General features: G+C 47.4%; 1 protein-coding gene across 1 annotated transcript in view; it reads left to right on the top strand.

Annotated features, from left to right (window-relative positions):
- Iqgap1 (IQ motif containing GTPase activating protein 1) overlaps positions 1 to 24,304 on the top strand; it is a 92,543-nt gene that overhangs the window by 47,404 nt on the left and 20,835 nt on the right. Inside the window, exons 7-23 of the mRNA XM_075953246.1 lie at positions 415 to 528; positions 1,040 to 1,218; positions 2,776 to 2,860; positions 5,414 to 5,577; positions 6,450 to 6,534; positions 9,415 to 9,578; positions 9,773 to 9,933; positions 10,383 to 10,507; positions 12,369 to 12,532; positions 18,393 to 18,483; positions 18,653 to 18,820; positions 19,401 to 19,543; positions 22,363 to 22,533; positions 23,244 to 23,327; positions 23,419 to 23,490; positions 23,584 to 23,653; positions 24,013 to 24,221. Coding sequence (XP_075809361.1) covers positions 415 to 528; positions 1,040 to 1,218; positions 2,776 to 2,860; positions 5,414 to 5,577; positions 6,450 to 6,534; positions 9,415 to 9,578; positions 9,773 to 9,933; positions 10,383 to 10,507; positions 12,369 to 12,532; positions 18,393 to 18,483; positions 18,653 to 18,820; positions 19,401 to 19,543; positions 22,363 to 22,533; positions 23,244 to 23,327; positions 23,419 to 23,490; positions 23,584 to 23,653; positions 24,013 to 24,221 — 2,249 coding nt within the window. The remainder of the gene's footprint in view (positions 1 to 414; positions 529 to 1,039; positions 1,219 to 2,775; positions 2,861 to 5,413; positions 5,578 to 6,449; positions 6,535 to 9,414; positions 9,579 to 9,772; positions 9,934 to 10,382; positions 10,508 to 12,368; positions 12,533 to 18,392; positions 18,484 to 18,652; positions 18,821 to 19,400; positions 19,544 to 22,362; positions 22,534 to 23,243; positions 23,328 to 23,418; positions 23,491 to 23,583; positions 23,654 to 24,012; positions 24,222 to 24,304) is intronic.

Raw genomic sequence — 24,304 nt, 5'->3', positions numbered from 1 at the left:
ACTGTAGGCAGTGCTGTCAGTAGTAGCTTTTAACACTGCATCGCCAGTGGCACACACGCCTTTAATCTCCGCACTCAGAGGCAGGCAGACCCCTGAATTTGAGGCCGGCTTGGTCCACAGAGCGAGTTTCAGGACAGCCAGGGCTACACAGAGAAACCCTACCTCGAAAAGCTATGTCTACTCGGTCTTGTCTCATAGTTACGTTTGATGCTATTGACAAGAGTAGTGAGCTGATATGTATTGATGACGTCATCTAACAGGTGTTATACTAAGTGCTTCCATCCAGTATTTTCTTAATCTTCCATGAGTCAGAGGCAGAGGCCACTGTATCCCGTCTTGGAGTTGAAGCATCTGACCCTCTGAGTTCTGAGAAGGAGTGTAGCTTGTTGACTGGGTCTTCATTCTTTTCTGCAGAAGAGGAAATCAACAACATGAAGAGTGAACTGGAGAAGTATGGGATCCAGATGCCCGCCTTCAGCAAGATCGGGGGCATCCTGGCCAACGAGCTCTCGGTGGACGAAGCTGCACGTAAGGGAGCTTTTCTGGGTCGAAACAGAACGAACGGGCTTTGCTCACTGTGGCTAAAGCTGTCCGGGGGCTCGGGCATGAGCAGCTTTGCTCTGTAGACCCTGCTCTAGTCTATGCTGTGCTTGTTCGGAAATAGATTATCAATTTTTGTTAAAGACATTAGATAGGGAGTCCTCATCTCAGTGCCTTTTGGGATCTTTTCCTTCTGGTCTTTACTACATAATTAAGGGTGAGCATCTTTTTAGAGCAAATACTCTTGGCCAGGTTATTTTATGAGTATTCAGCATGAGTGCAAATTCCAGTGGATTCTAGGTGGAACTGCCGCTCCGTGCATGGGGAAGAGATGGCAGGTGGGAGGCCAGGCTGCTCCTCCAGCCCTGCTTGTTAGTTTTCTCTGGGACACGAGTCTTTCTCAGTGACGGCTGGTTGCAATATTGTTTGGTCTGTGGAGTGTCCACCATCACCATCTATAATCTCAATGCGCTGAGCTGTGATTTTGTTTGTTTTTTAGTACATGCTGCTGTCATTGCCATTAATGAAGCCATTGACCGGAGGGTTCCAGCCGACACGTTTACAGCTCTGAAAAACCCCAATGCCATGCTTGTCAATCTTGAAGAACCCCTGGCTTCCACTTACCAGGATGTTCTTCACCAGGCCAAGCAGGACAAGATGACAAACGCCAAAAACAGGGTAAAAATGCAGCGTCTTCCTAGTTAGCTTATATTCTCCCGTGTTTGGAAATCTGCATTCTAAACGCCACTTTATTGAGATGTAGCTTTTGTTTAGTACAGTTTGCCCATGTTGAGAGCAAGGTTGAGTTCTGATAGATGTGCAGGTGCTTATTCAACGTCCCTGCCAAGAGTTCCTGCTGCCCCTATGGCGTCTCCACTTTCCTTCCCAGCTCCAGGCAGCTACCTGTCTGGTTTTCTTTTTGAGACAGGGTTTTTCTATGTAGCCATGACTGTCCTCATACTGTAGGCCAAGCTGGCCTCAAACTCAGAGACCCACCTGCCTCTGCTTCCCCCCACCCCAGTGCTGGGATTAAAGTTGTGCGCCACCATGCCCGGCTGGCTTACAGTCTGTTTTTCTTATCACTATGTCTTATCTTTCCTAGAATTTCCCATAAATGTAATTGCTTAGTACAAAGTCTTCTGGTATTGCACTTTCCCCTCCCATTTCGCACTTGTGAGTGGCCATTTCAAATCAGTTTGAATAGTTTTCTTTTGAAAGATGATCTCCAAATATGAGTATGGCCCTTCTCCATTAGGTTCTCTGGGGTGAAATGTATATTTACTATTGTTAAAAGTATGTGGAAGTTAGTTGAACAATTCTGTTAGTAGTTGTAGACCAGCTTGAACCACAGATGAGACCCTGCCTCAAAACAAAACAGCCACAGTGCATGCCATTGATCCCAGCGCTCGGGCAGAGGCAGGTGGAGCTATGTGAGTTTGAGCCCAGCCAGGTCTGCAAAGTGAGTTCCGGGCTGGCCAGGGATTCATAGTGAGACTCTTTCTCAAAACAAACAAACAAACAAACAAACAAACAAGGTTCTGTGAGCTGCTCAGCAAGTAAGCCACAGAAGCCTGAGGACTCCAAGTTCAATCACCAGAACCCATGTTAAAGGTGGAAGGAGAGAGCCGGCTCCACAGAGCTGATGTTTGCCGCATATACACGCTATGCCTACCCCTCCAGCATATCCACATACAACAATAATGAGTGAACAAAAGACTTCATACATGCTTATTTCGCCTTTCAAGTCAGTGATTGATATGTCTTGGTTCTTTGAGAGGTATTCACATGTCAAATTGAAGGTCTGTGTATATATTTTATGTCTCTTTTTTTATAGAGCAGGGACTTGAAGCCCCCAAGTAGACCCTGAATAGGTTTGCAGGCAGGCGATGAAGCTATGCCTCTGCCTGTGTCACCAGGAAGAGGCTCCAAGCCCATTGCCTGCAGAAGCCATCTGCTCTCAGGCAAGGATGCTGGCTCAGCCCACTGTCCTCAGTAGTCAGGGCAGTCTCCCAGTGCTTCCTTCCTGGCTCAGTTCTGGAGGAACCCTTGCTGGGGGTATCAGCTAGACCTGGGTCTCGTGTTTTTAGGTATAGTCATGTAACTGTTGTCATGTACAGAAGATCTGAACTCAGGCGTTAGGCTCTTGGTTTTGTCCTGGCTCTGGAGAAGTGCACACATCCTTCTCCGGGCTCTTCAGAGACCTGGCTGATCGCTGCCCCTTTTTCTCATCCTCAGACAGAAAACTCTGACAGAGAAAGGGACGTTTATGAGGAGCTGCTCACACAAGCTGAAATTCAAGGAAATGTGAACAAAGTCAACAGTAAGTCCGGCTCTGCTCTAGAGACCTCAGGGGGAGCCCAGAGCAGCCTCAGTTAGGGCGTGCTTCGTAGAGGCTGTGTGTTCCTGCTCTTGTCCTCTGGCAGGTCTCTGTTCGTGCATCTGCAGTTGCTTCTGGGGCAGTCTTTTGGACTACAGTTTCATTCTCTTACCCTGTTACAAACTTAAACTTCCCTTTCTTTTTTGAGGGCCAGCAAGATGGCTCAGCAGGTAAATGGTGCTTGCTGCCAAGCCTGATGATCTGAGCTTGATCCCTGGGACTCTCACATGGTGGAAGGAGAGAACTGAGTCCCACTGGCTGTCCTCAGACCTCCACGCTCATACCACGGCACACACACACAAATACAGAAATGTAAAAGTAAAATTTCATAAAAAGAGTAATTGGGACTGACAGGATGGCTCAGCAGGTAAAGACATTTGCTGCCAAGTCTGATGACCCTGCTTTAGACCGACGTGGTGGAAGGAGGAAGCAGCTCCAGCAGGTTGTCTGCCACAAGTGCTCAATGGTGCATGGCCCTCCCCCCCACTAAATAAAAAAATGCAACTAAAAATTAAAAAATAAAAAGAATGGAGAGCTACATAAACAATAAATGACAGGTCCTGTTGTTTAGAAATAGCCTCTACATTTTCTCATTTCCTTCAAAATGTGTATTTCATTAAAAACGAGATTCTCTTTTTATATTGATTTCTGTGAAAGTGTGGTACACACTTTTGAGAGGAGTTTCTCTGGACTGCCATGTCATTTTGTTTCTCTTCTGCGGAAGAACCTGCACTGGGTCGTTGTAACATCCAGACAATGAGCACACTAACCTGGTCGGTTCCCTATATGCTGTTTTGTGAATACGGCCCTCTCTAGGGACCCAGCTGCATTCAGTTCATTTCATGGCTTAGAAAGATTCTGCTTCTAAATTGTTACGGACCTGGGACTGCTCTCTTGTCTCTTTTCCTTGTTTTGGCCTCTCCTTTTTCTTTTCTATGCTGAGTTTAGACTCCAGGGCCTTTGCATGCTAAGTACTGGTTCTGCCAATTGGCTGCCCCAGGCCCGCCCCCTCCACTGGTGTGTCAGGTGTGACTGGGCATTGTGTGGCATTCAGACTTAGGAAATATTAATAGTAGCATCCCTTTGTTAATCGTACCATATAATGTACTTAAATATACACTAAGTAGCATCTGATTGCAAAGTGGTAAAGTTTAAAAGATGCTTTGTAATCAGATGCTACTTGTGTATATTTAAATGTAAGTTTACATGAAGTATAATAGAATAATATATAATATATACACTATGTATACTATAATATACTATATAATATGTGTAATATAATGTATATTATCTATGTGGTGTATTTAAGTGGTAAGTATACTGCATGTTTAAGTGGTGAGTTTCCGTGTAGGAAAACCTCCCTGACTGGAGGCTTCTGTCCATGGCTGCACCGAGACTGTGCAGTGCATAGTTAGAGAAAGCCTGGCTATTAACAACATAGTTTTACTCCTTTCCTGTCCCTCCACTGCTGTAAAAGCTCCATGATTGTGAGGGATTTTTGTTGGGCTAAAGGAATAACAAGGTCACCAAAAAGACCTTCGGCCACGTTGTGCTGAGATTATCTGCACCCTGCTTCATTGAGGGCCTCACGTGGCCCTCACCCCCACCTTCACGTGGCTTCCAGGGGTTGAGCTCAGGCCTCTGCTTTCACCTGCTGAGCATCTAGCCAGTTCTAAAGAAGCTATTATAAGTGACTGTTAGAAACAATCGTATGTATTAGCTTTTGTTTATGTTCGTGTTATATTCTCAATTAAGTTTTTTTTGGTTCACTTTAAAAGAAGTTACCACCCTAGCTCAGGTATCAGGTAACTGAATTGCAGATATAGATACAGTTTCCTAGGAACCCATGTGAGATCACAAATCTAAAGCAACTTCTCACTCAGCCTGTCTCTTATCTTTGAGTGTGTGTGTGTGTGTGTTGTCTTGGGCTGCTGGCTGACTTTCTGAGAGAGCTTGTGATTTGCTTCTCTCTTTTTCTTTTTAACTAATCCCTCAAAGTTAAGTATTGCTATGTCCCAATTGTTTTAATTTTTAGTATTTTCTTGATTTATTTTTGCTACATTAACAAGTCAGATATTTATCTCTGAGTGGGATGGCAATAACACTGTATTTTTTGTTTTCTAAAAAGAAATGAACTGTAAAAGATGTAGAAATTATGAATTCTAGTAGCTGTGGTTTCTTTTCTCTTTCTTTCTCTTTCTTTCTTTCTTTCTTTCTTTCTTTCTTTCTTTCTTTCTTTCTTTCTTTTTTTTTTTTTGAGACAGGGTTTCTCTGCATAACAGTCCTGACTGTCCCAGAACTCACTGTGCAGACCAGGCTAGCCTCAAACTCACAAAGATCCATCTGCCTCTGACTAGAATCTAAGCTTCTGAGCCACCCTAGGACTGGGCTGTTTCCTCAGTTTGGAGCTGCGATTGTTTAGGGGAAGGGAAGATTCTCTAGGCTGTTGTGTTGTGGTCAGATTGGTCTTAAGCCTTTCTTTGCCTTTCCCCTCAGCATTCTCTGCTCTGGCCAACATCAACCTGGCGTTGGAGCAGGGCTGTGCGCTGACCCTGCTCAAGGCTCTACAGTCACCGGCTCTGGGCCTTCGAGGCCTGCAGACTCAAAACAGCGACTGGTACCTGAAGCAGCTCCAGAGTGACCAGCAGCAAAAGAGACAGGTGGGTGGGACGGGGATGGGGGAGGGGGTTGCTGCTGGGCCTTCCATGCTCTCCCCGCAGGTGTCTGTGTCCCTTGCTTCCACGCTGCCCCTCCCAGATGTCTGCCCCTGGCTTTCATGCTATCCCTGCAGGTATCTCTGTCCCTTGGTTCCATTCTGTCCCCATGTGTTTACGTGACCATTCTCTAATACAACTGTGTTCCTTCCTTCACACAGCTTAGGCTGGTGGTGTTTTAAGTTTCAGCTAGAGTACATACACATTATTTAAAGCCCCAGTTCACTTTAAGCACCGTGAATCCTCTTTTAAAATACATAATGCCTCCACTCTCCATTTCTCTCTCCTCCGGTCCCCTCCCTCTAAGGAAGATCTTTGTAGGAAAACCTGAAGGTTTTCCATTCTTCAGGCCGGCACTGGAGAATACTGCAGGTGCTTCAGGGTGGATCGCGTGGGATTCAACTTGTAGGCTTTCCCTGGAGAACAAATAGGAAAGTCTCCTCTTGTCTAGATAAAGACAAGTATATGTCTTACGAATTTTCAGCATGCATTGGTTGGAATAAACCACATTACTGCCCTTGCGAGTTCATAAATATTTATTTTATTTTCTATATAGAGCCTGTCAGTGCTTTACACACACACACACACACACACACACACACACACACACACACACCATTCACATGTGTGCATGTGCTAATATGCTAGAATATGGAAGCACTGTACCCCAGGTTTGCCAAGGGCGTGGTTACATGGAGCCTGGAGCTGTCCCTTATGTCTCTGTCTCTCTGTCCCTTGCGGCTGCTGTTAAGAGAACTTTCAACCCTAGTGGCCGGCCCATGAACCATCATCTCATCAATGTCTTTTGCTTTCCCTAGAGTGGCCAGACTGACCCCCTGCAGAAGGAGGAGGTACAGGCGGGAGTGGACGCTGCTAACAGCGCTGCCCAGCAATACCAAAGAAGTAAGAGTCCCTTAGCCCCAGGCCATGGAAATGTGTGTGTGTGGGAGCTGTGGCTTTGTCAGTGAAGGGTCTGAAGTTGGGTCACCTGGTACCGGAATCTACTAGTCATGATGAAAAGCAAAGTACTTTTGGTGGCAATGGGGCTCTTCTAGTTTCAAAAGCAGAACTGGAGTCCAGGCAGATTCACTGTGGTTAATAAACTCCAGGTGGGTAGTTAGGGATGTAGCTGGAGAGGGTTGAGTGAGATGTGTGGATTGTGGAAGAGGAGAGAGAGAACATTCCTGACTGTAACAGGAAGGAGAAAAGGAGTGGGGGCAGACAGTGCCAAGGGGGCCAGTGCAGGCGGTGAATGAATTCTTGGCTTGTTTTGGGCCGAGTGGTGGAGGGTGCCGCTGGGAAGCAGTGAAGGGCAGCCTGGGGAGGCGGTAGCACACCTGGTGACCAGTGCAGACAGAAAATGCAGGTGAAGAGGGAAGTGAGTGACTCTTGTCTGTTCTAGACCCAAGCTGGGTTTTGTTGAAGTGCTGTGTGCCAGCACCTGTCAGGGTAGTTGGGGAAGGGAGGACAGAGGTGTGAGCTGTGACGTGGTGGGTGACGAACCCCATGTCCATGGTCCTGATGCCCTGACAGCCAGGGCAGGAGTAAGCACAACTAACTGCGTTCCCTCCCCCACTGCATGCTCGGTCCTGCAGAGCCCCTGCCTCTGGGCTATCTTGTCCCTAGGTCAGGCACTGGAAGCAGATTTTGTCCCCTAATATGAAAGAATAAAAGATGCAGTCCCCAGACCGGAGGCCCTCTTCTGGGTGCACTCAGTTGGAGGTCCTGGGTCATTCAGGAAGTGGTCTGAAAAGGGAGGCTGAGAGCCAGGCCTGTGGGGAAGGGGGCGGAGTCAGTCCTGTACATGGGGGCAGCAGTTCTGGGGAACCAAAGGTGCAGGCAGTACTCAAATGAACTAGTTTCCCAGGGGGTTTGGCCTTCCTGGGACAAGGAAGAGGAAGATGGGATGAGCTGCTTGCCCCCAGCAGTGGGAGATGTTTTTCCTGACCTGGCCCTGCTGTATGAGTTTTGTATTGTTGGCACAGGCCAGCACTTGTAAGACAAAGGCATTGTCTGCAAACTGATAAAAAATGTGGCAGAGGTGCCAGCTGATAGCTCAGTAGATACCCAGGTAGATAGGGTGGCCATTGGCATGTAGGTAAGCAGATCCTTAATACCTGTAGCATGGAAGGACAGAACCAGCCTGCAGCAAACCCAAACACTGGTATGAAGACATTTATGTGAACACATATGACCCAGTGCCTGTCACCTCAGTCTGCTAAAGCTGCCCCTCAGCCACGGTCCAGACAGTGCTAGCCTGGCATAGTCCTACTTGAAATTGGGCGCCAGGTAAACCAGCCTCTTGCCTGAGAGAACATACTGGGTTGTAGCCAGCTGGCACGAGAGACCTAGCGTGATGGGCTTCCTACTGGACCGGACAGCCTCCCACGCTGCCTATGGGCCCTGCACATTCAAGTTAGGGGTAAATTCTTGTTCAGGGACTGTAGTCCAACCCATAGGCTCTGAGTTCAGTGAACAAGGGTCCTTATGGTAGGAGACTGGAATATGTGGGTGCTTGGCTCCCCAGATCTTGAACTCAGTCACTGGCCACTACACCAGCAAGAGGTCTGTGTCTACTGCCATGGCCTCTGCAGTTTGTGCTCTTCAGTAAAGCCATTCTTTGGCCTTTTGCATTCAGTGTGGGCTCCGCCTTGGGCCTGGCCCCATCCTTGCCCAGCTGTACCCTGCTCTGCCACTGTGCTGCACCCCACTGCAGGGCTGTTATGACCATCTGCAGTGAGGTGCTGGGTTCTCAGAGGTGAGAGTTCCACTTCAAGCATCATGGCTGATACTGTAGGTAGAATAGAACTTTGTTGCTCAAACATGAGGACCGGGATTCTGACCCCCAGGATCTATGTAGAAGCCTGGTGGGTGTGGCAGCTGCCTTGTAATCCCATTGAGTGGCGGGCGAGATGGATAGCCAGACTAGCCTGATATTAGAGGACTCCAGATTCAGCAGACCCCCTGCCTCAGTGTCTAAGGTCAAGAGATCGAGACACCCAGCTTCAACTTACAGCCTCCACACATGTCCTGCCGTATGTGCCTACACATATATGAACATGTATATACACATGTACTCCACACAAATTTTAAAGCAGATGGGGGGGGGTCTGGAGAGGTGTGTGTAGTGCTTCTGGCCCAGGGGTTAAGTGCACTTGCCATTCTGTAGAGGACCAGGTTTTGCTCCCAGCACTCCCATGGAGGTTTACAGCTATCTGTGACTCCGGTTCTAGAGGATCTGGCACCCACTTCAGGTCTTCATGGATACCAAGCACACATGCAGTTCACATGCATAATGCAACCAAAACACATGCAGTTCACATGCATAATGCAACCAAAACACATGCAGTTCACATGCATAATGCAACCAAAACACATGCAGTTCACATGCATAATGCAACCAAAACACATGCAGTTCACATGCATAATGCAACCAAAACACATGCAGTTCACATGCATAATGCAACCAAAATGTCATACACATAACATAAAAATATTTTCTTTCTTTTCTCCTTCCTTCCTTCCTTCCTTCCTTCCATCCATCCATCCATCCATCCATCCATCCTTTCTTTCTTTCTTTTAAAAATAAAAGCAGCCAGGCATAGTGGCACACTCATTTATTCCCAGTACTGGGAGGCAGAGGCAGGTAAATGTCTTTGAGTTCAAGGCGAGGGGAGTTGCAGGGCAGCCAGAGCTACATGAGACCCTGTCTCAAAAGAAAAACGAGGCACTGTTTGTGCACAGGGCCCTGAGCCCACTGCATGTTGACCTGTTTTCTGCCAGGGCTGGCAGCGGTCGCAGCAATCAATGCTGCCATCCAAAAGGGCGTCGCCGAGAAGACCGTTTTGGAGCTAATGAATCCTGAAGCCCAGCTGCCCCAGGTGTATCCGTTTGCAGCCGATCTTTATCAGAAGGAATTGGCTACTCTGCAGCAACAGAGTCCTGAGGTGAGTTGACTGAGCCTGGATTTTTTTGGGAGCAGAATGGGGTGGAAGTGAATTTAATACCCATAACCTCGGTGCACTTGGGTAGAAGAAGCGTTTTCCAGAAACTCAGGTTCTCATGTGGACTTCCAATTCCCTTGGTGCTGGAGATTGTCTTTGCTCACTGTGTTCCTCCCCTCCTCTCCTCTCCTGTACAGCATAGCCTCACCCATCCTGAACTCACTGTCGCCGTGGAGATGCTGTCCTCCGTGGCCCTCATCAACAGGGCTCTGGAGTCAGGAGACATGAACACAGTGTGGAAACAGCTGAGCAGCGCAGTCACGGGCCTCACCAATATCGAGGAAGAAAACTGTCAAAGGTGGGACCCCAGAGCGCGTGCCTTGGGTCCGTGGCGTGGCGCTTCCCTCTGCCTTTTTGTGTCTACACGCGTGTTTTCATTCATTCCAGGCTTTGTGTCTTCGTTTGTGCTGTCAGTACATTACATTCTCAAAGCTGTGAAGCCGGTTGGGGTTGGGGTTGGGGTTGGAGCCAGGGCCTCATACATAATGAGGCAAGTGCTGTCTCCGGCTTGACCCTCTTGTCTGCCTCCTTCTAGAGTTGATCTTCTAATCCTCTAGAAATAGGAACTAGTGGTTTTCTTGGGTGTTTGCATTTTAAGGCTGCTTTGCAGTCCCAGACCTTGCCTATGGCTTATATCTATACTTCCCTTCTTCTAGAGACCTTTGTTCCTTGAATAATCATATTCTCTCTCTCTCTCTCTCTCTCTCTCTCTCTCTCTCTCTCTCTCTAACTTTTGGGCTGGGACAGGTATCTCGATGAGTTGATGAAGCTGAAAGCTCAGGCACATGCGGAGAATAACGACTTCATCACGTGGAATGACATCCAAGCTTGTGTGGACCATGTGAACCTGGTGGTCCATGAGGAGCATGAGCGTGAGTCATCACTGTGTCCCCTCAGACAAGGTTCCCATTAGAGACGATGCGGTTTGGGGCTGGGAAGATGGCTCAGTCACTAAAGTGCCTGCCCCACAGGCATGAAGTCATGAGTTCAGATCCCTAGTACCCTTGTAAAAATTGGGGTGCTGTGTACACTGTAAATCCAGTACTGGGGAAGAGGGAGGGAGAGACAAGAGGATTCCTGGGAGCTCATCCACCAGCCAACCGAGTGATTAGGGAAAGTACCTGATACAACCTCTGACCTCCAAACGCATGTCCACATACCTGCACATATGCCTGCACACGCAAATGGCATAGACATATACAAACACGTACATCACTACATGAACTGGTTCTAAATAGTGCTCTCCCAAGGCTTTTGAATGCAACATTGAGATATGTATGTTTATATTTTCACACACACACAATTATCTTGAGTAGCTATGGTTGGATACTGTGTTCAGTACACCACACAGTTATTATAATTGGGTATGTGTCTTATAAATCCATTTTTTGGGGAGGTGATTTTAAATGCTCTGTTATAGCTGTAAGAGATAGTTATAGCAAGTGCTTCTAACATAAACTGCCTGAACTGTGTCATCTGGTACAGGTTGAGGGCACGGTCCCCCACAAGACCCCTCTTGGCCAGACATCAGCTGGAAGCTCAAGCTAGGTCTCACTTCTGAACAGCTAACTACAAAGTTGAGGCTTAGTGGTTTGCCAGAGTGGCTTCTAAATCATGAATCATGATTTAACTTAGAATCATGCTAGACTTGGGACTACAGTTTGATTATAGAGGGTATAAATCAGGAGGCAAAAGAGGGGCCAGGGCCTGTGTCTCGAGTCCACTGCAAAGCTGCTGTGGACTCAGGATGTGTGGTCCTCATGCTAATGTGAGCAGGGAAGCTCGCCTGAGCCTTGGGAATCCAGACCTGACTTCATTACCTACATATGATTGGCTGTGAATCTGGTACTCAGGACACCAGGCTGGTACTACATGACTTCAACCCATGTGTTACATGCCCAGCCCCATCCTGAAATTACCTGAGGCCCACCATAGGATGTCTCCATCGGCACACCTTCAGGGCGGTGGGAGGCACTGCCGTGAAAGACAGGTGCTCTGCTCTGTGTTTCCGGGACATTCTAGGCTCCTCTCAGAGATCAGGGACAGGGATCAGCCAGATGCTGCAACGCACAGCACACTCCTCCCCAGAGTAGCCTAGCTGCCTCAGTGGGTGTTTCTGATTTGTATTTCCGGTGGGAAACACTCAAGTGATTTGTGGGAAGGGCCTGGAATGGGCAACCCTGGGCTTAGATCTTCCATCTGCCTCTCATTTGTTATGGAATCCTAGGGAGGAGGCCCCCGAGCCTCCTGTTTCATTCAATAAAAATGATGAACAATTTGGTGGCACATCTGAACGCTTCTGAAAGTTGCGAAGCCGGTTTGTCTGACCCTCCTCACTTCCTCTGCATGTGGTGGCCCAGGCTTGGAATCTGAGCGTTAAGGACATTAAAACCAGCCTGAGCTTTGTAGTGAGACATCTCAAACAAAAGCAAAATCCTCATCACTAAAGTTAATGCATTAAAAACAAAGCAAAAGAACCCGAGCTTCCTGAAGCAATGGATAGGGCAAGGGAGTGTAGAGGAAATAAAAACTAAATTATTTCTCGATATACATGCTGCTCAGTTGCAGTTGGAATCGTTACTCGTAGGGGAGTTTGTGGAGTTGGCACCATTTCTTGCTGGTCTTGAACTTGTGGGCACACATGATTCCCTTCTGTCAACCTCCTGAGTAGCTAAGACTTTAGGACTGGTTGGTTTCTAGGTTTCTTAGCTAAAATTGTCTCTCTGCATGTAGGGATTTTGGCCATCGGTTTGATTAATGAAGCCTTGGATGAAGGGGACGCACAGAAGACTCTGCAGGCCTTGCAGATCCCTGCGGCTAAACTCGAGGGGGTCCTTGCAGAAGTGGCACAGCATTACCAAGACATGCTGATCAGAGCAAAGAGAGAGAAGGCCCAGGTGAGCAGTCAACCTTTCTGGAGCAAAGGTGGGGATGGCCACATTGCCCTGTCTCATCATTGGCCACTGGAGAGATGCAAAAGAGACAAACGCTCCACCTTCTGGGTACTCATGGTATTTCTCTCTTGTAGATGTCTCTTTAGCAAAATTCTTTTTTAAATTAAATTTAATATTCATAATTTGCTTTCAAAGTGGCAGGTCTCTTCTTGGAAGTTTTGAAAATATGTGGTTTTGATTGGCTCTCCCTCTCATTTCTACCCCCTATCTTTGCTGATGTTGTTAAGATTAATTAAAATATAAGATCCTGAAAAAGACAAGTCATATGAAGTATTCAGTTGTATAAACTTTTAGAAGTGAATGTACCTATATGATTGACATTCAGACTATACAGCAAAAGTTACCAGCACCCCAAAACTCTCAGTCGTGTCTCCCCATTTGGTGGTCTGCACAATCCCAGTTTCAGGTACCATAGTTGACTTTTGCCCCATATTTAAGTGCATCCACACATTGTCAGGCTTCTTGTGTCCAATACGCTAGTGTCATTCATCCACGTGACTGTTGTGGTGTATGATCTTGTTGTATGATTTTCTGTTGCTGGGAGTTCTGGAATCCTACTCCTTGACTTATCGGAAGGTCCTGCTATACGTGTCTAATACGTGTCTTTTGATAACTAGATCCATGAAGGTGGTGCGTTCAGTGGTGGCGTGCTTGCTTAGCATGTGTGAGGCCTTGCCTTTGCTCCCCAACACCTCAAAACAAAACAGAAATTATGTATAAGTTTAGGACATCAGTGGGTCAGAGGTAGTACTTAGAAGTTAAATTGGTGGCGAGTGCCGTCGTGTTTGCTTTCCGGTACTTTTATTGACATGAACCTTGCATACCATATAACTCGCCATTCTGAAATGTGTCCGTGGTTTCCAATCGTAGGATTGCAATCATAGAGTTGCAAAACTCCCAGTCACTCTTAGGGTATTCTCATCATTCCCAAAAGAAACCTGTTAGTGGTTCCTCATTATTGCTCAGTCTCCCCTGGCTCTGTGCAGCCAACAATCTCCTGGTCTATGGATTTTACATCCAGAACACTTTATATACATAGAATCATGTGATATACTGACTTTTGTGACTGACTTTGCTGAGCTTTACTTATTCAGGTCATAGCCTGCGAGTGGAGTTTAAAGCTTTTCATTTTGCTGTGGAATAACTTTGCAAAGTTCATCAAGAGTAGGAGGAAGGTCCGGGAGTGGTGGTGCACATCTTTAATCCCAGAATATGGGAGGCAGGCAGATCTTTATGAGTTTGAGGCCAGCCTGATCTACAAAGAAAGTTCCAGGATAGCCAGGACTACACAGAGAAACCTTGTTTCAAAAACCTAGGAGAAAGGGAGAGTTACAGGCAGTCTTGCAGAACATCACAGGACCAAGCGGGTAGACTGCGCTTTGGGTAGAATTGTCTTTTTTTAGGCAGCTGCTTAGCTTCCAAGTCCTACAAGCCATTTAGGGAATAGTTTTAAAAATAATTATCCTTGAATTCTAAATTTAGCGAGCTCAAGATCATAACTTAAATTTAGTCTATCGCTGGGTGGGGTGGCACATGCCTGGAATCCCAGCTCTGTGAGGTGGAAGCAGAATCAGGAATTCATGGTTGTCCTAAGCTACTTAGTGAGTTCAAGGCCAGCTTGAGCTGTGTGCGACACCGTCTCAAAAACAATAAAAAGGCCCATATAGAATTTAGCGTGTAGTCCTCTTGGTGGTTTCTTTGTGTCTTTGGTGGTCTTGGGATGACACTGCCGCTCAGACTTAGCAAAGTTTCTGACGGATTAGCAAACTCTTTAAACACAGGTTTGCTTGTGGTGTATCCTTTGACTGGTGCCCGCAAGGATCCCTCCCCTGTCGGAGCCCGGGTGGCTGACACTAACCTGATGGAGTGTTCACATCCCAGGCTTCACCTTCATCCTTTCTTCTTGTTAGTTTTCTGACTTGAGAACATCAAAACTGACCTCCTCACCCTTTCCACGCGCAAATCTGCAGTTCAGTCCACGGGTCCTCTTCAGTTACTGTGCTTGCTGCTCCGTTCTGGGATCTCCGTTCTGGCATGTTTAGGAACGTGGTTTCTCTTGGTTGATACTGTCTGGTAATGTTCTCACACTTCAGTTCTAGACACGATTCCCATTAGAAATTAGATACATTATTTCGATAATTAGAAACTTAGATGATTACCGTTTGAATTTAGATAAAATACCTGATTTGAGTCTTTGTCTACAAGTTCAGCGGGAGGCTTTTCAGCAATGATTTCTGTTGTTTGGTGGGATTTTTGTTTGTTTTATTTATTTATTTTTTTGTGTGTTCTTTTCAGTCTCTTTGCCTGTCTTTGTTGTTGTTGTTGCTGTTTTGTTTTGTTTTGATGATCTTTATTTTTTATATGTTTCATTTATTTTTATTTTATATATTTGGTTTTTGGAGACAGGGTTTCCTTGTGTAGCCTTGGCTGTCCCGGAACTCCCTCGGTAGACCAGGCTGGCCTCGAACTCACAGAGATCTGCCAGGCTGTGCCTCCTGGGTGCTGGGATTAAAGGTGTGTGCCACCACTGCCTGGCCGACAGTTTTTAATTTTAATGTTGATACATTTTAATGATAATGTGGTAACTCCAGAAGTCAGATTCCTCGCTCTCATAAATCACTTGTTTAGGGGTTCAGGGTTTTGGTTTTTGTGGAGGCAGGGCCTTGCTTCAGTTTCCTGAGGTGCAAATGCAGGCCACCATTCATGCAGCTGGTCAGTGACTCTTGTGGATTCTGTGAAGTGTCTTTGTCATACATGTGCACTAAAGCTAAAGTCTCCCTAATCAGCTAGTGATTTGCTAACCATTTCCCTGGATGGGGAGGGGGGGGCAATGCGGCCTCCCCACCCTGCTGAGGGCCTTTGTGCTTCACTCAGCAGGCCTGCACAGCTGTGCACCTTCCCTTCAGGCTTGGTCAGACTACAGTGCTACAGTGAACACGGAGAGCAGTAGAGGAGACCGCTGTGTTTGTTTTCACATGCTTTTGTTGGAATATAATTTGCGAACCATATAATTCATCATTTTAGAATGTGTGTCATTGTTTCCACTATATTCATAGGATTGAGCAACTGTCACAATCACTTTTAGTAATTCTCATACACTTCCAAAGCTTTCTTTAAATACCCGTCCTCTAGATTCTCCTTCTAAGTTTCTTGGTTAGTGTGTGTTTCCTTTTTTGCCCAGACTGTCAGCTGTCGCCCAACCCTCAGTGATGCTAAGCAGCAGGTGAGGCCCTGGTCAGGTCAGATGAGGATAAGAGCAGCATGCGTGAGCGTGGAGCTCGCTCTCAGTGAGCCACGAAGCTCACGTTCTCACTGAGCGAGATCCTGCCTCTGTGCCAGCTCATCTCATCGGTGTGGAAAAGCCAACTCTCACCAACTTTGGGCAGCATTTTGTTGCCTTTGTGGCAGGAGGTTTCTCAAGAGGTAGTCTGCATTTTCATCAGCGCTGTTTCTTTCTTCCTTTACTTGAAATTAGTGCCTTTCGAGCACTTACTAAAGATAAATTACCAGTCCCCTGAATGCCGAGATGTGGCTTTTGGGAATCATTTTTGTACTCGAAAAACCAAAAAAAAAAAAAAAAAACCAAAAAAAACCAACAAAACAACAAAACTCTTCCCACCTACACACATGTGCTAGCAGGCATATACATATGTGCTTGCCTGTAAGCCAGTGCTAACCTATTCTAACACGCCAGCCTCTTCTCATTGCCTTCCTTGCCTTGTTTATCTTAGCTCCATTGCTTGGTTCTTAGAAGGTTCTGTGTGGAAGAAAGGTTAGTTTAGCTCTTTGCTTTAGCCTGCACGGGGCAGGGAGACAGGACCGTGAGTGGTCAGAATTCTTGCAGCTCTGTCTCCCTGCTGGGGAAGTTGTGTTCAGCCTCCCAGCTCTGCTGATAACTGATTTTGCGTGGGATCCCTGTGAGATCAGCCTAGCAGTGACCCAGCAATAGCTGGATTCCAGCCCATGGAAGTGCTTCTGCTTTGATAGCCGTGGGGCTTGGAGGCTGCTTCTCTAGCAGACTGGGACCATGGCCTCTCACTGTGGATGTCTCGGTCTTTGTACTCACAAGCCTGTGGCTGGCTCACTGTCGCTCCACACTGGGATGGATGGTTAGCACTTCCAGTACTTAGGTGGAGGACTCGGGGATTGTGTGTGGTCATTTTCTGTCTTCAGTATGTGTGACATGAAAGCAGAAGGAAAGGATTTTTTTTTAAATTTTTTTTTTAGGAAAGGATATTTGAGGGGAGATAGGAGACCAGCAAGAAGGGATCAGGAAGGACGGGGGTAAATAAAGCAAAATGATGTATGTGTTAAAATGCCATATTGAAACCTTTGTATGTTAGCTTAAAAATTAAACTATAGCAAGAAGGAAACAAGGCACTTCTACTCCATCACCCCTGTCCCCAGTGGTCACCTCAGGTCTGCTCCATCACCCCTGTCCCCAGTGGTCACCTCAGGTCTGCTCCTCACCCCTATCTCCAGTGGTCACCTCAGGTCTGCTCCATCACCCCTGTCCCCAGTGGTCACCTCAGGTCTGCTCCTTACCCCTGTCCCCAGTGGTCACCTTAGGTCTGCTCCATCACCTCTGTCCCCAGTGGTCACCTCAGGTCTGCTCCATCACCCCTGTCTCCAGTGGTCACCTCAGGTCTGCTCCTCACCCCTGTCCCCAGTGGTCACCTCAGGTCTGCTCCTCACCCCTGTCCCCAGTGGTCACCTCAGGTCTGCTCCTCACCCCTGTCTCCAGTGGTCACCTCAGGTCTGCTCCATCATCCCTGTCTCCAGTGGTCACCTCAGGTCTGCTCCTCACCCCTGTCTCCAGTGGTCACCTCAGGTCTGCTCCATCACCCCTGTCTCCAGTGGTCACCTCAGGTCTGCTCCTCACCCCTGTCTCCAGTGGTCACCTCAGGTCTGCTCCATCACCCCTGTCTCCAGTGGTCACCTCAGGTCTGCTCCATCACCCTGTCTCCAGTGGTCACCTCAGGTCTGCTCCATCACCCGTCCCCAGTGGTCACCTCAGGCTGCACAGGTTTTGCTGGCCATCTCTTCACCATTTATCATAATGATTTTGTGTTGAAATGTGTTTTAGTTTCCAGCAACTGATTGAAAATGAAAGATTTAAGCAGGATGTAGCAGAGCACACCTTTAATCCTAGCACTTGGAAGGCAGAGGCAGAAAGATCTCTGAGTTTGAGGATAGCCTGGTATACTTAACAAGTTCCAGGACAGCCAGAGCTATGTAGAGAGAGACCCTTTCTCAAAAGAAGAAAACAAACAAGCAAACAAAAAGAACAATAACAAAGAAATCCCAAAAACAAACAGAAAGGTTTAGATGTGATCCGGTGACACCTGCAGTGACGGAAACTCCAGGCTTTAGTTAGCTGTGAGAATGAAAGGATCTGGTTATAATAAGACTTGACAGTCTTGAAAGCATTGGTTGTAGTGGAGAATTTGCGCTGCCTCTGTGTGTCAAGGGCAAAGGAGACTTTCTCGACTTAGTGTGTTAATTAATATACACGCTCTGGCTTTTGTCAAACTGTACAAGTCACTGGATCCCTTCCTGGTGTGTCTACTCCTGCTCCCTCTGCTGCTTCCTGAACTGCTTGATTCGTCCTCGTTCATCCTTTGCCTCCATCTGAGCCATTTCCCGTTTATTTTAGGGCAGGTTTTTGATGCCTGGCTTTTTCCATTCAGTTAATCCACAGCTCATGCGTGGGGCTTCTTCTATAGCCGAATCCCAGAAGGCCCTCATCACATATACCCTGACATAATGGCTCTATTATTGTTTTGCTTTTAATCATATGTAGGAAACCCAGGATGAGTCTGCTGTGTTATGGTTGGATGAAATTCAAGGTGGAATCTGGCAGTCCAACAAAGACACCCAAGAAGCTCAGAAGTGTATGTACCCATGTGTCTGCTGTTTGGTTTATGTTTGGGTGGAGGGTGAGAGCCACAAGCCTTTGGTCTGGTGGGTGGGGGATAGGTGGCTGGTAGGTATGGTTGGGAGAAGTCATATGAATGTAGACACCTTCTAAACGGCTACATTAATAATTCTCTCCTGAGACAGTTGCCTTGGGAATCTTCGCCATCAATGAAGCTGTCGACAGTGGTGATGTTGGCAGAACTCTGAGTGCCCTTCGTTCCCCGGATGTTGGCTTATACGGAGTCATCCCCGAATGTGGGGAAACATACCTGAGTGACCTTGCTGAAGCCAAGAAAAAAAGACTAGCCGCAGGTGAGTTATGGGGGAGTAAACACACCCGTGAGCGTGTGAGGAGACGGCAGTAGAGGGAAGGGGCACGTGGAAGGAGAGACTTAGTGTACGGTCTTGAGGCTCACTTTTCAGGAAGTAGTCCTAAGCTTTGAACGCTTGTAGACAACTGAGTTAACCAGACCAGTTTTATGAGAGTGTGGGAGAGGTGGAGAGACTTGACTGTCTGCCTTCTCTAGGATGCCATAGCTCTGATTAGCTGAGGACAATTGAAGAAGTTCAGAGCAGAGACTGGTGTGTAGCATTCTCCTTCCTGAACTGCATTGCTGAATGGCCACCCATCTTTTTAGGATAGTTTTCTATCATCCAGGTCTTAGAGAAACGATTAGTATGGTCGATTCTGTGATGGGATCGGCTAGGCATTCCATTTTTATGATATGACATAGATGGCATTAATGAGACATTTCTGAGCCGAGGGTTAGTGGACAGACCCACGGAGCAGGTTCTCACAGCTGACTAGAGTACATCCTCTCTCTGGGGTTGGATAGATCGGAACGGGAGCATGGCTCTGGGCGACCTTCATTTTCCCTCTGTCTTCTGCCAGGAGACAATAACAGCAAGTGGGTGAAACACTGGGTGAAAGGCGGGTACTACTACTACCACAATCTGGAGACGCAAGGCGGAGGCTGGGACGAACCCACGGACTTTGTGCAGAATTCTGTGCAGCTTTCTCGGGAGGAGATCCAGGTAGGCCACCTTTCTTCACACAAGAAGCGTCTGAGAGAAAATGCTGCAGGGCTAGTCAGAGGGCGACACTTGAGCTCACTTGGACTCAAATGCAGGCTGTGTAATGAGGATTTTGGAGAAATCCTGTTTTAGTGGTCTGCAAGAAATTGAAGTCTAAATCTGAGAACATCTGAGTTGCACAGTTCCGTGAGCTACGATGTGTGGTTTTTAAAGGAAACTTGGGGGGACCCATTGTCTCTGCCCGTTGGCCTCTGAGTGTTGTGGGAACGTCAGGCCCGGAGCAGAGCCTGTGAGTGCAGGCAGAGACGGGGCTCTAGCACAGTGCAGTCGTGGAAACGCCAGGGAAAGTGTAGCTGTTTCCTGGAGGAAAGCAGCCTCAGTGACATCATTAACAGGTGAGGAAGAGAGCAAAGAATGCTCTAGACAGAAAGGATGCAGTGGGGGACATCACTGAGGGTGGGAAAACCAGGACTGTGTGAGGAAAGAGACTGCTGCTGGCTGACAGACAGGTGCAGCTGGAGCCACCGCAGTGAGGGAGAGGGAGGGACCAGTGCTGGGCTGAGGGGTGGAGGCTGCATCTAGTGATTTCTAGCCTTGGAGAGTCTCTGGTCCCCATAGGCACAGCCGGGCTTAGACCCTGCCTTACATGTAGGTCCAGCATCCCAAAGGACTGATGTTCCCTTACTTTTAGCACATGACCTAATCTCTTCCTCCTGCAAAAGCTGTGGCTCGCAAGTATGGCCCCTCCCATTCCTGGATATCCACTTGATCCTTCGTTTGCCCTCAGGAGGGAAGTCTCTCCTTTCTAGAGCTCACTGTCATGTTATTGCCTAATGTCTTCCTCCCTGGTTCCTGCAAGTCCTGACTTCTCATGTTTTCCATTATTATACTTGTCTGGATTTCAAATGCAGGGTGTGGAGATTGATCCTGTAGGGCTAAAGCAGAGGCTGGGCGTCCACATTTCTAACCAGTTCCCAGGCAGTGTGGTTGCTACTGTTCTAAGGACTGCGTTTTTCAGTATCGGTCCCCACACAAATCATGTCCTCCTTACCCAAAGGCAAAGAAAAAAAAAAGGAAAGCAGTCAGTCATGGTGGTGCACGCCTTTAATCCCACTCTGGAGACAAAAGCAGGTGGAACTCTCAGTTCGAGGCCAGCCAAGTGTGAGTTCTAGGATAGCCAAGGAGACATAGAAATAGACCCTGTCTTTTAGGAAAAGAAAAAAAGGCAAGCCTGTAGGATTTCTGATTTGACCTAACCTACGTTCACATCCTGTCTTTAGTGCCCTGAAAGTTAGTCTGCCCCAAACTCACTGTTTCCACCCACTTCTTAGCTCACAGCAAAGTAGCATCTTGTCTGGTGTCTTTAGTGAAAATGCTTTCTTTAGCATCTGGCAACAGCCTTTGAGTTGTCAGGTGCGTTTAGGAAGTCTCTGCCACTCCCTCAGTTCATCTCCGTGAAGTCCCCCCCCCATCTCCTGCTTCTGATGCTCTTTCATGATCCCTCGCTGCCTTTCTCTGCTTCTGCCTGATGCAACTGACAGCCTCCACTTCTCCCTGTAGTGCTTATAAGCAATTAAGAGGGGGTCCTGCAGGCAGTAAGCAATGACATGACCATGACCTTTATTCAAGCCTGTTGCTCCAACTCCTACCTTTGGGGTGTGACCTGAGATCTGTACCTCCATGTCTTAGCCCTTTCCCACACCATCAGGCCCCCTCCATCTGGAAACCCAGACATCTCAGGCACAGCTTGACAGAAGAACAGAAGCACTTAGCACACTGTATTTTTCGTGTGCATGTTAGGGCCCAGAAAAAAAAGTCTTCTACTACTAAGGAAAGGAAGAGAGGGCATGTTGGCAGGTAATCAGATAGGGGGATATTCTTAAATGTTCCCACCGCTGCTGCCTCGTTCAAGCCCAGGACCTTTTACTGGGACCACAATAGTAGCATTCTAATTCACCTCATTTGCACTTACTTCAAAATCCTATCTCAGCATGCTGTGTGTGTGCGCGCGCACGCGCATATACACCTTTAATCCCAGTACTTAGGAATCTGAAACAGGGTGATAAGAATTAAAGGCCAACTCAGGCTATATACCAAAATCCTGGTCTCAAAAACAAAATAGAAGTAACCGGGGCGGGGGGAGGAGAGTGGTGGCACACAAGTGAATACAACCCTCCTCTAGTCTGTTAGCTGTTCTTCCAACAGTGCCATGTTCTTTAAAAAAAAACTGATTATTTTATTCCTCTGTTTGAAAGGTTTTCTACTGCCTATCACCTGTAGTAATGGTCCAAACCCTCTAGGCTGCTGAGCAAAACCCTTCACAGTATGTGTGGTGGGAGATCCTGCACACCTTAGCGCTAGGTTCTTCACTAGTATCATATGCCAGTGGGAATAAGTCATGGGTACAGGAATAGGGATGAATTAAAGGCCTGCCCTTGGGGGGCTGGAAAGATGGCTCAGTAGTTAAGAGCCTTGGCTACTCTCCCAGAGGTTCTGAGTTCAATTCCCAGCAACTACATGGTGGCTCACTGCCATCTATAATGAGATCTGGTGCCCTCTTCTGGCTTAAAGTTGTTCGCACAGATGGAGCCCTCATAAACATAAATAGATAAGTAAATCATTAGAGTCCTGGCCTTTAATATTTAATTATTAATTCACTAACAAATCAGCCTGGTCCTGGAAACACACCTGGGGTATTCATGTCCCTTACTCAACTGAAGATTAGGAATAATTGAAGGAGAGTGAAGTCAACTTGTATGCTCTGAGAGAGGCTTTGTGTCCCTTCTCTTGTCCCTGAATGTGACCAAATGCTTTTCCAGAGCTCCATCTCTGGAGTGACCGCTGCATATAACCGAGAGCAGCTTTGGCTGGCCAACGAAGGCTTGATCACCAAACTGCAAGCCTGCTGCCGTGGCTACCTAGTCCGACAGGAATTCCGATCCCGGATGAACTTCCTGAAGAAACAGATCCCCGCCATCACCTGCATTCAGGTACTTCACCCAGTGAGCAGGCCTCTCAGACAGGAGGAATAAACCGTCACCCTGTGAAGTGGAATGTGCGAGTGTGTTTCTTCTGACCTCTTTTCTCTTTAATGGAAATTATAATCATTGTGCTTAACGGCGGTGGCAGGAGGCGTAGACAGCTCTGCATCATGTTTTCTTTCAGTGGCTCTGGGGGCAACGTATGCACCTCTAGAGAAATCACAGTGATGCTGTCACAATCACAATAAATCAAACAATAGTGTCTCTGTGACAATAGCAGGAAAATGAATTAGGAATTCGGGCCCCATGGCTAACTAGATACCATGTGTCTCTTAAGTTTCCTTAACTCTGAATGGGCATATTAATGTGTATCTCCCTTGCCTGATAACAGTTAGGATGACAAATCGGTGTGACTTGGTTGTAAGGGGGTGACAGGTGTGGGCTAGGCACACAGCTCAGTGGTAGAGCACATGCAGAGTGTGCACAAGGTCATAGATTGGGTCCCTAGCACCAAAGCCCCAGACAGAACTATGGGTAGTGTTCCACTGATGCCCGGGAAGTAGTGTCCTCCCAGGTGGATTTTGGTCTGTGCCTGCAGAGGTGCTTCCTACAGCTTCATCAGGATGACGTTCCTGCAGAATAGCAAAATAAGATTTTCTTTTTTTAACTTTCACTGATGCTTTGGAAATAATGCTACGTATATTGTGTGATGCTTTTAGTCACAGTGGAGAGGATACAAGCAGAAGAAGGCATATCAAAATCGGCTGGCTTACCTGCGCTCCCATAAAGATGAAGTTGTGAAGGTACGGTAGCCCAGCAGGGTTTGTCCACATGGGGCGCAAGGGTGACATGTTGAGAAAGCCTCCTCTAAGTTCCAGGCTCCTCTCCCCACAGATTCAGTCCCTTGCCAGGATGCATCAGGCTAGAAAGCGCTATAGAGATCGGCTGCAGTATTTCCGAGATCACGTGAGTATCCTCAGGCATGGCAGGCTGGTCAGGTGTACTCTTCCTTGTACCTGGAGGACAATTGAGTAAAGGACTTTCCTCTTTGTTCCTTAGATAAATGACATTATCAAAATCCAGGCTTTCATTCGGGCAAACAAAGCTCGTGATGACTACAAGACTCTCAGTGAGTAACCATGGCTCAGCGGTGAAGAGTTGAGGCAGTGCTTGGGAGCCCTCAGGTCCTGGGCACTCTCCACGGAGCTCTTTGGTTGTCCTGAAGGCAAGGCTTGGGGGAAGGGTGCCACTGTGATTAAGCCCTTTGCTAACATGTGGCTAGATGTCTTGCTGCTTGCCGACGTAGCCCCCGTGGTAACCCAGCAATAACAATGGAGGAGCTGCACTTGGTGGTTGTCCTAGCACATCTCAGGCCTAAGTGTTGATGTCCCACGTGTCACTAGAGCTTCAAGACAGTGCTGACCCCTCCTCAGACGTAGAGTGTTCTGGGAACTTGGGTCTTTGTCTGAGTCATATTTTCTTCGTCAGTCAATGCTGAGGATCCGCCTATGATTGTGGTCCGAAAGTTTGTCCACCTCCTGGACCAAAGTGACCAGGACTTCCAGGAGGAACTTGATCTTATGAAGATGCGAGAAGAGGTCATCACCCTCATCCGTTCCAACCAGCAGCTGGAGAATGACCTCAATCTCATGGATATCAAAATCGGACTGCTGGTGAAGAACAAGATCACACTGCAGGTACGGCCTGTGCCTGACCGGCGTGGTGTGTCTGCGGCCGCATGGTGTGTCTGCAGCCACATAGTGTGCCTACGGCTGACATG

Source organism: Microtus pennsylvanicus, chromosome 18 (genome assembly GCF_037038515.1).
Source record: "Microtus pennsylvanicus isolate mMicPen1 chromosome 18, mMicPen1.hap1, whole genome shotgun sequence".
In the NCBI taxonomy this organism is placed as follows: Eukaryota; Metazoa; Chordata; class Mammalia; order Rodentia; family Cricetidae; genus Microtus; species Microtus pennsylvanicus.
The sequence above is the reverse complement of the archived record's forward strand: the minus strand, read 5'-3'. Positions and strand labels throughout refer to the sequence as shown.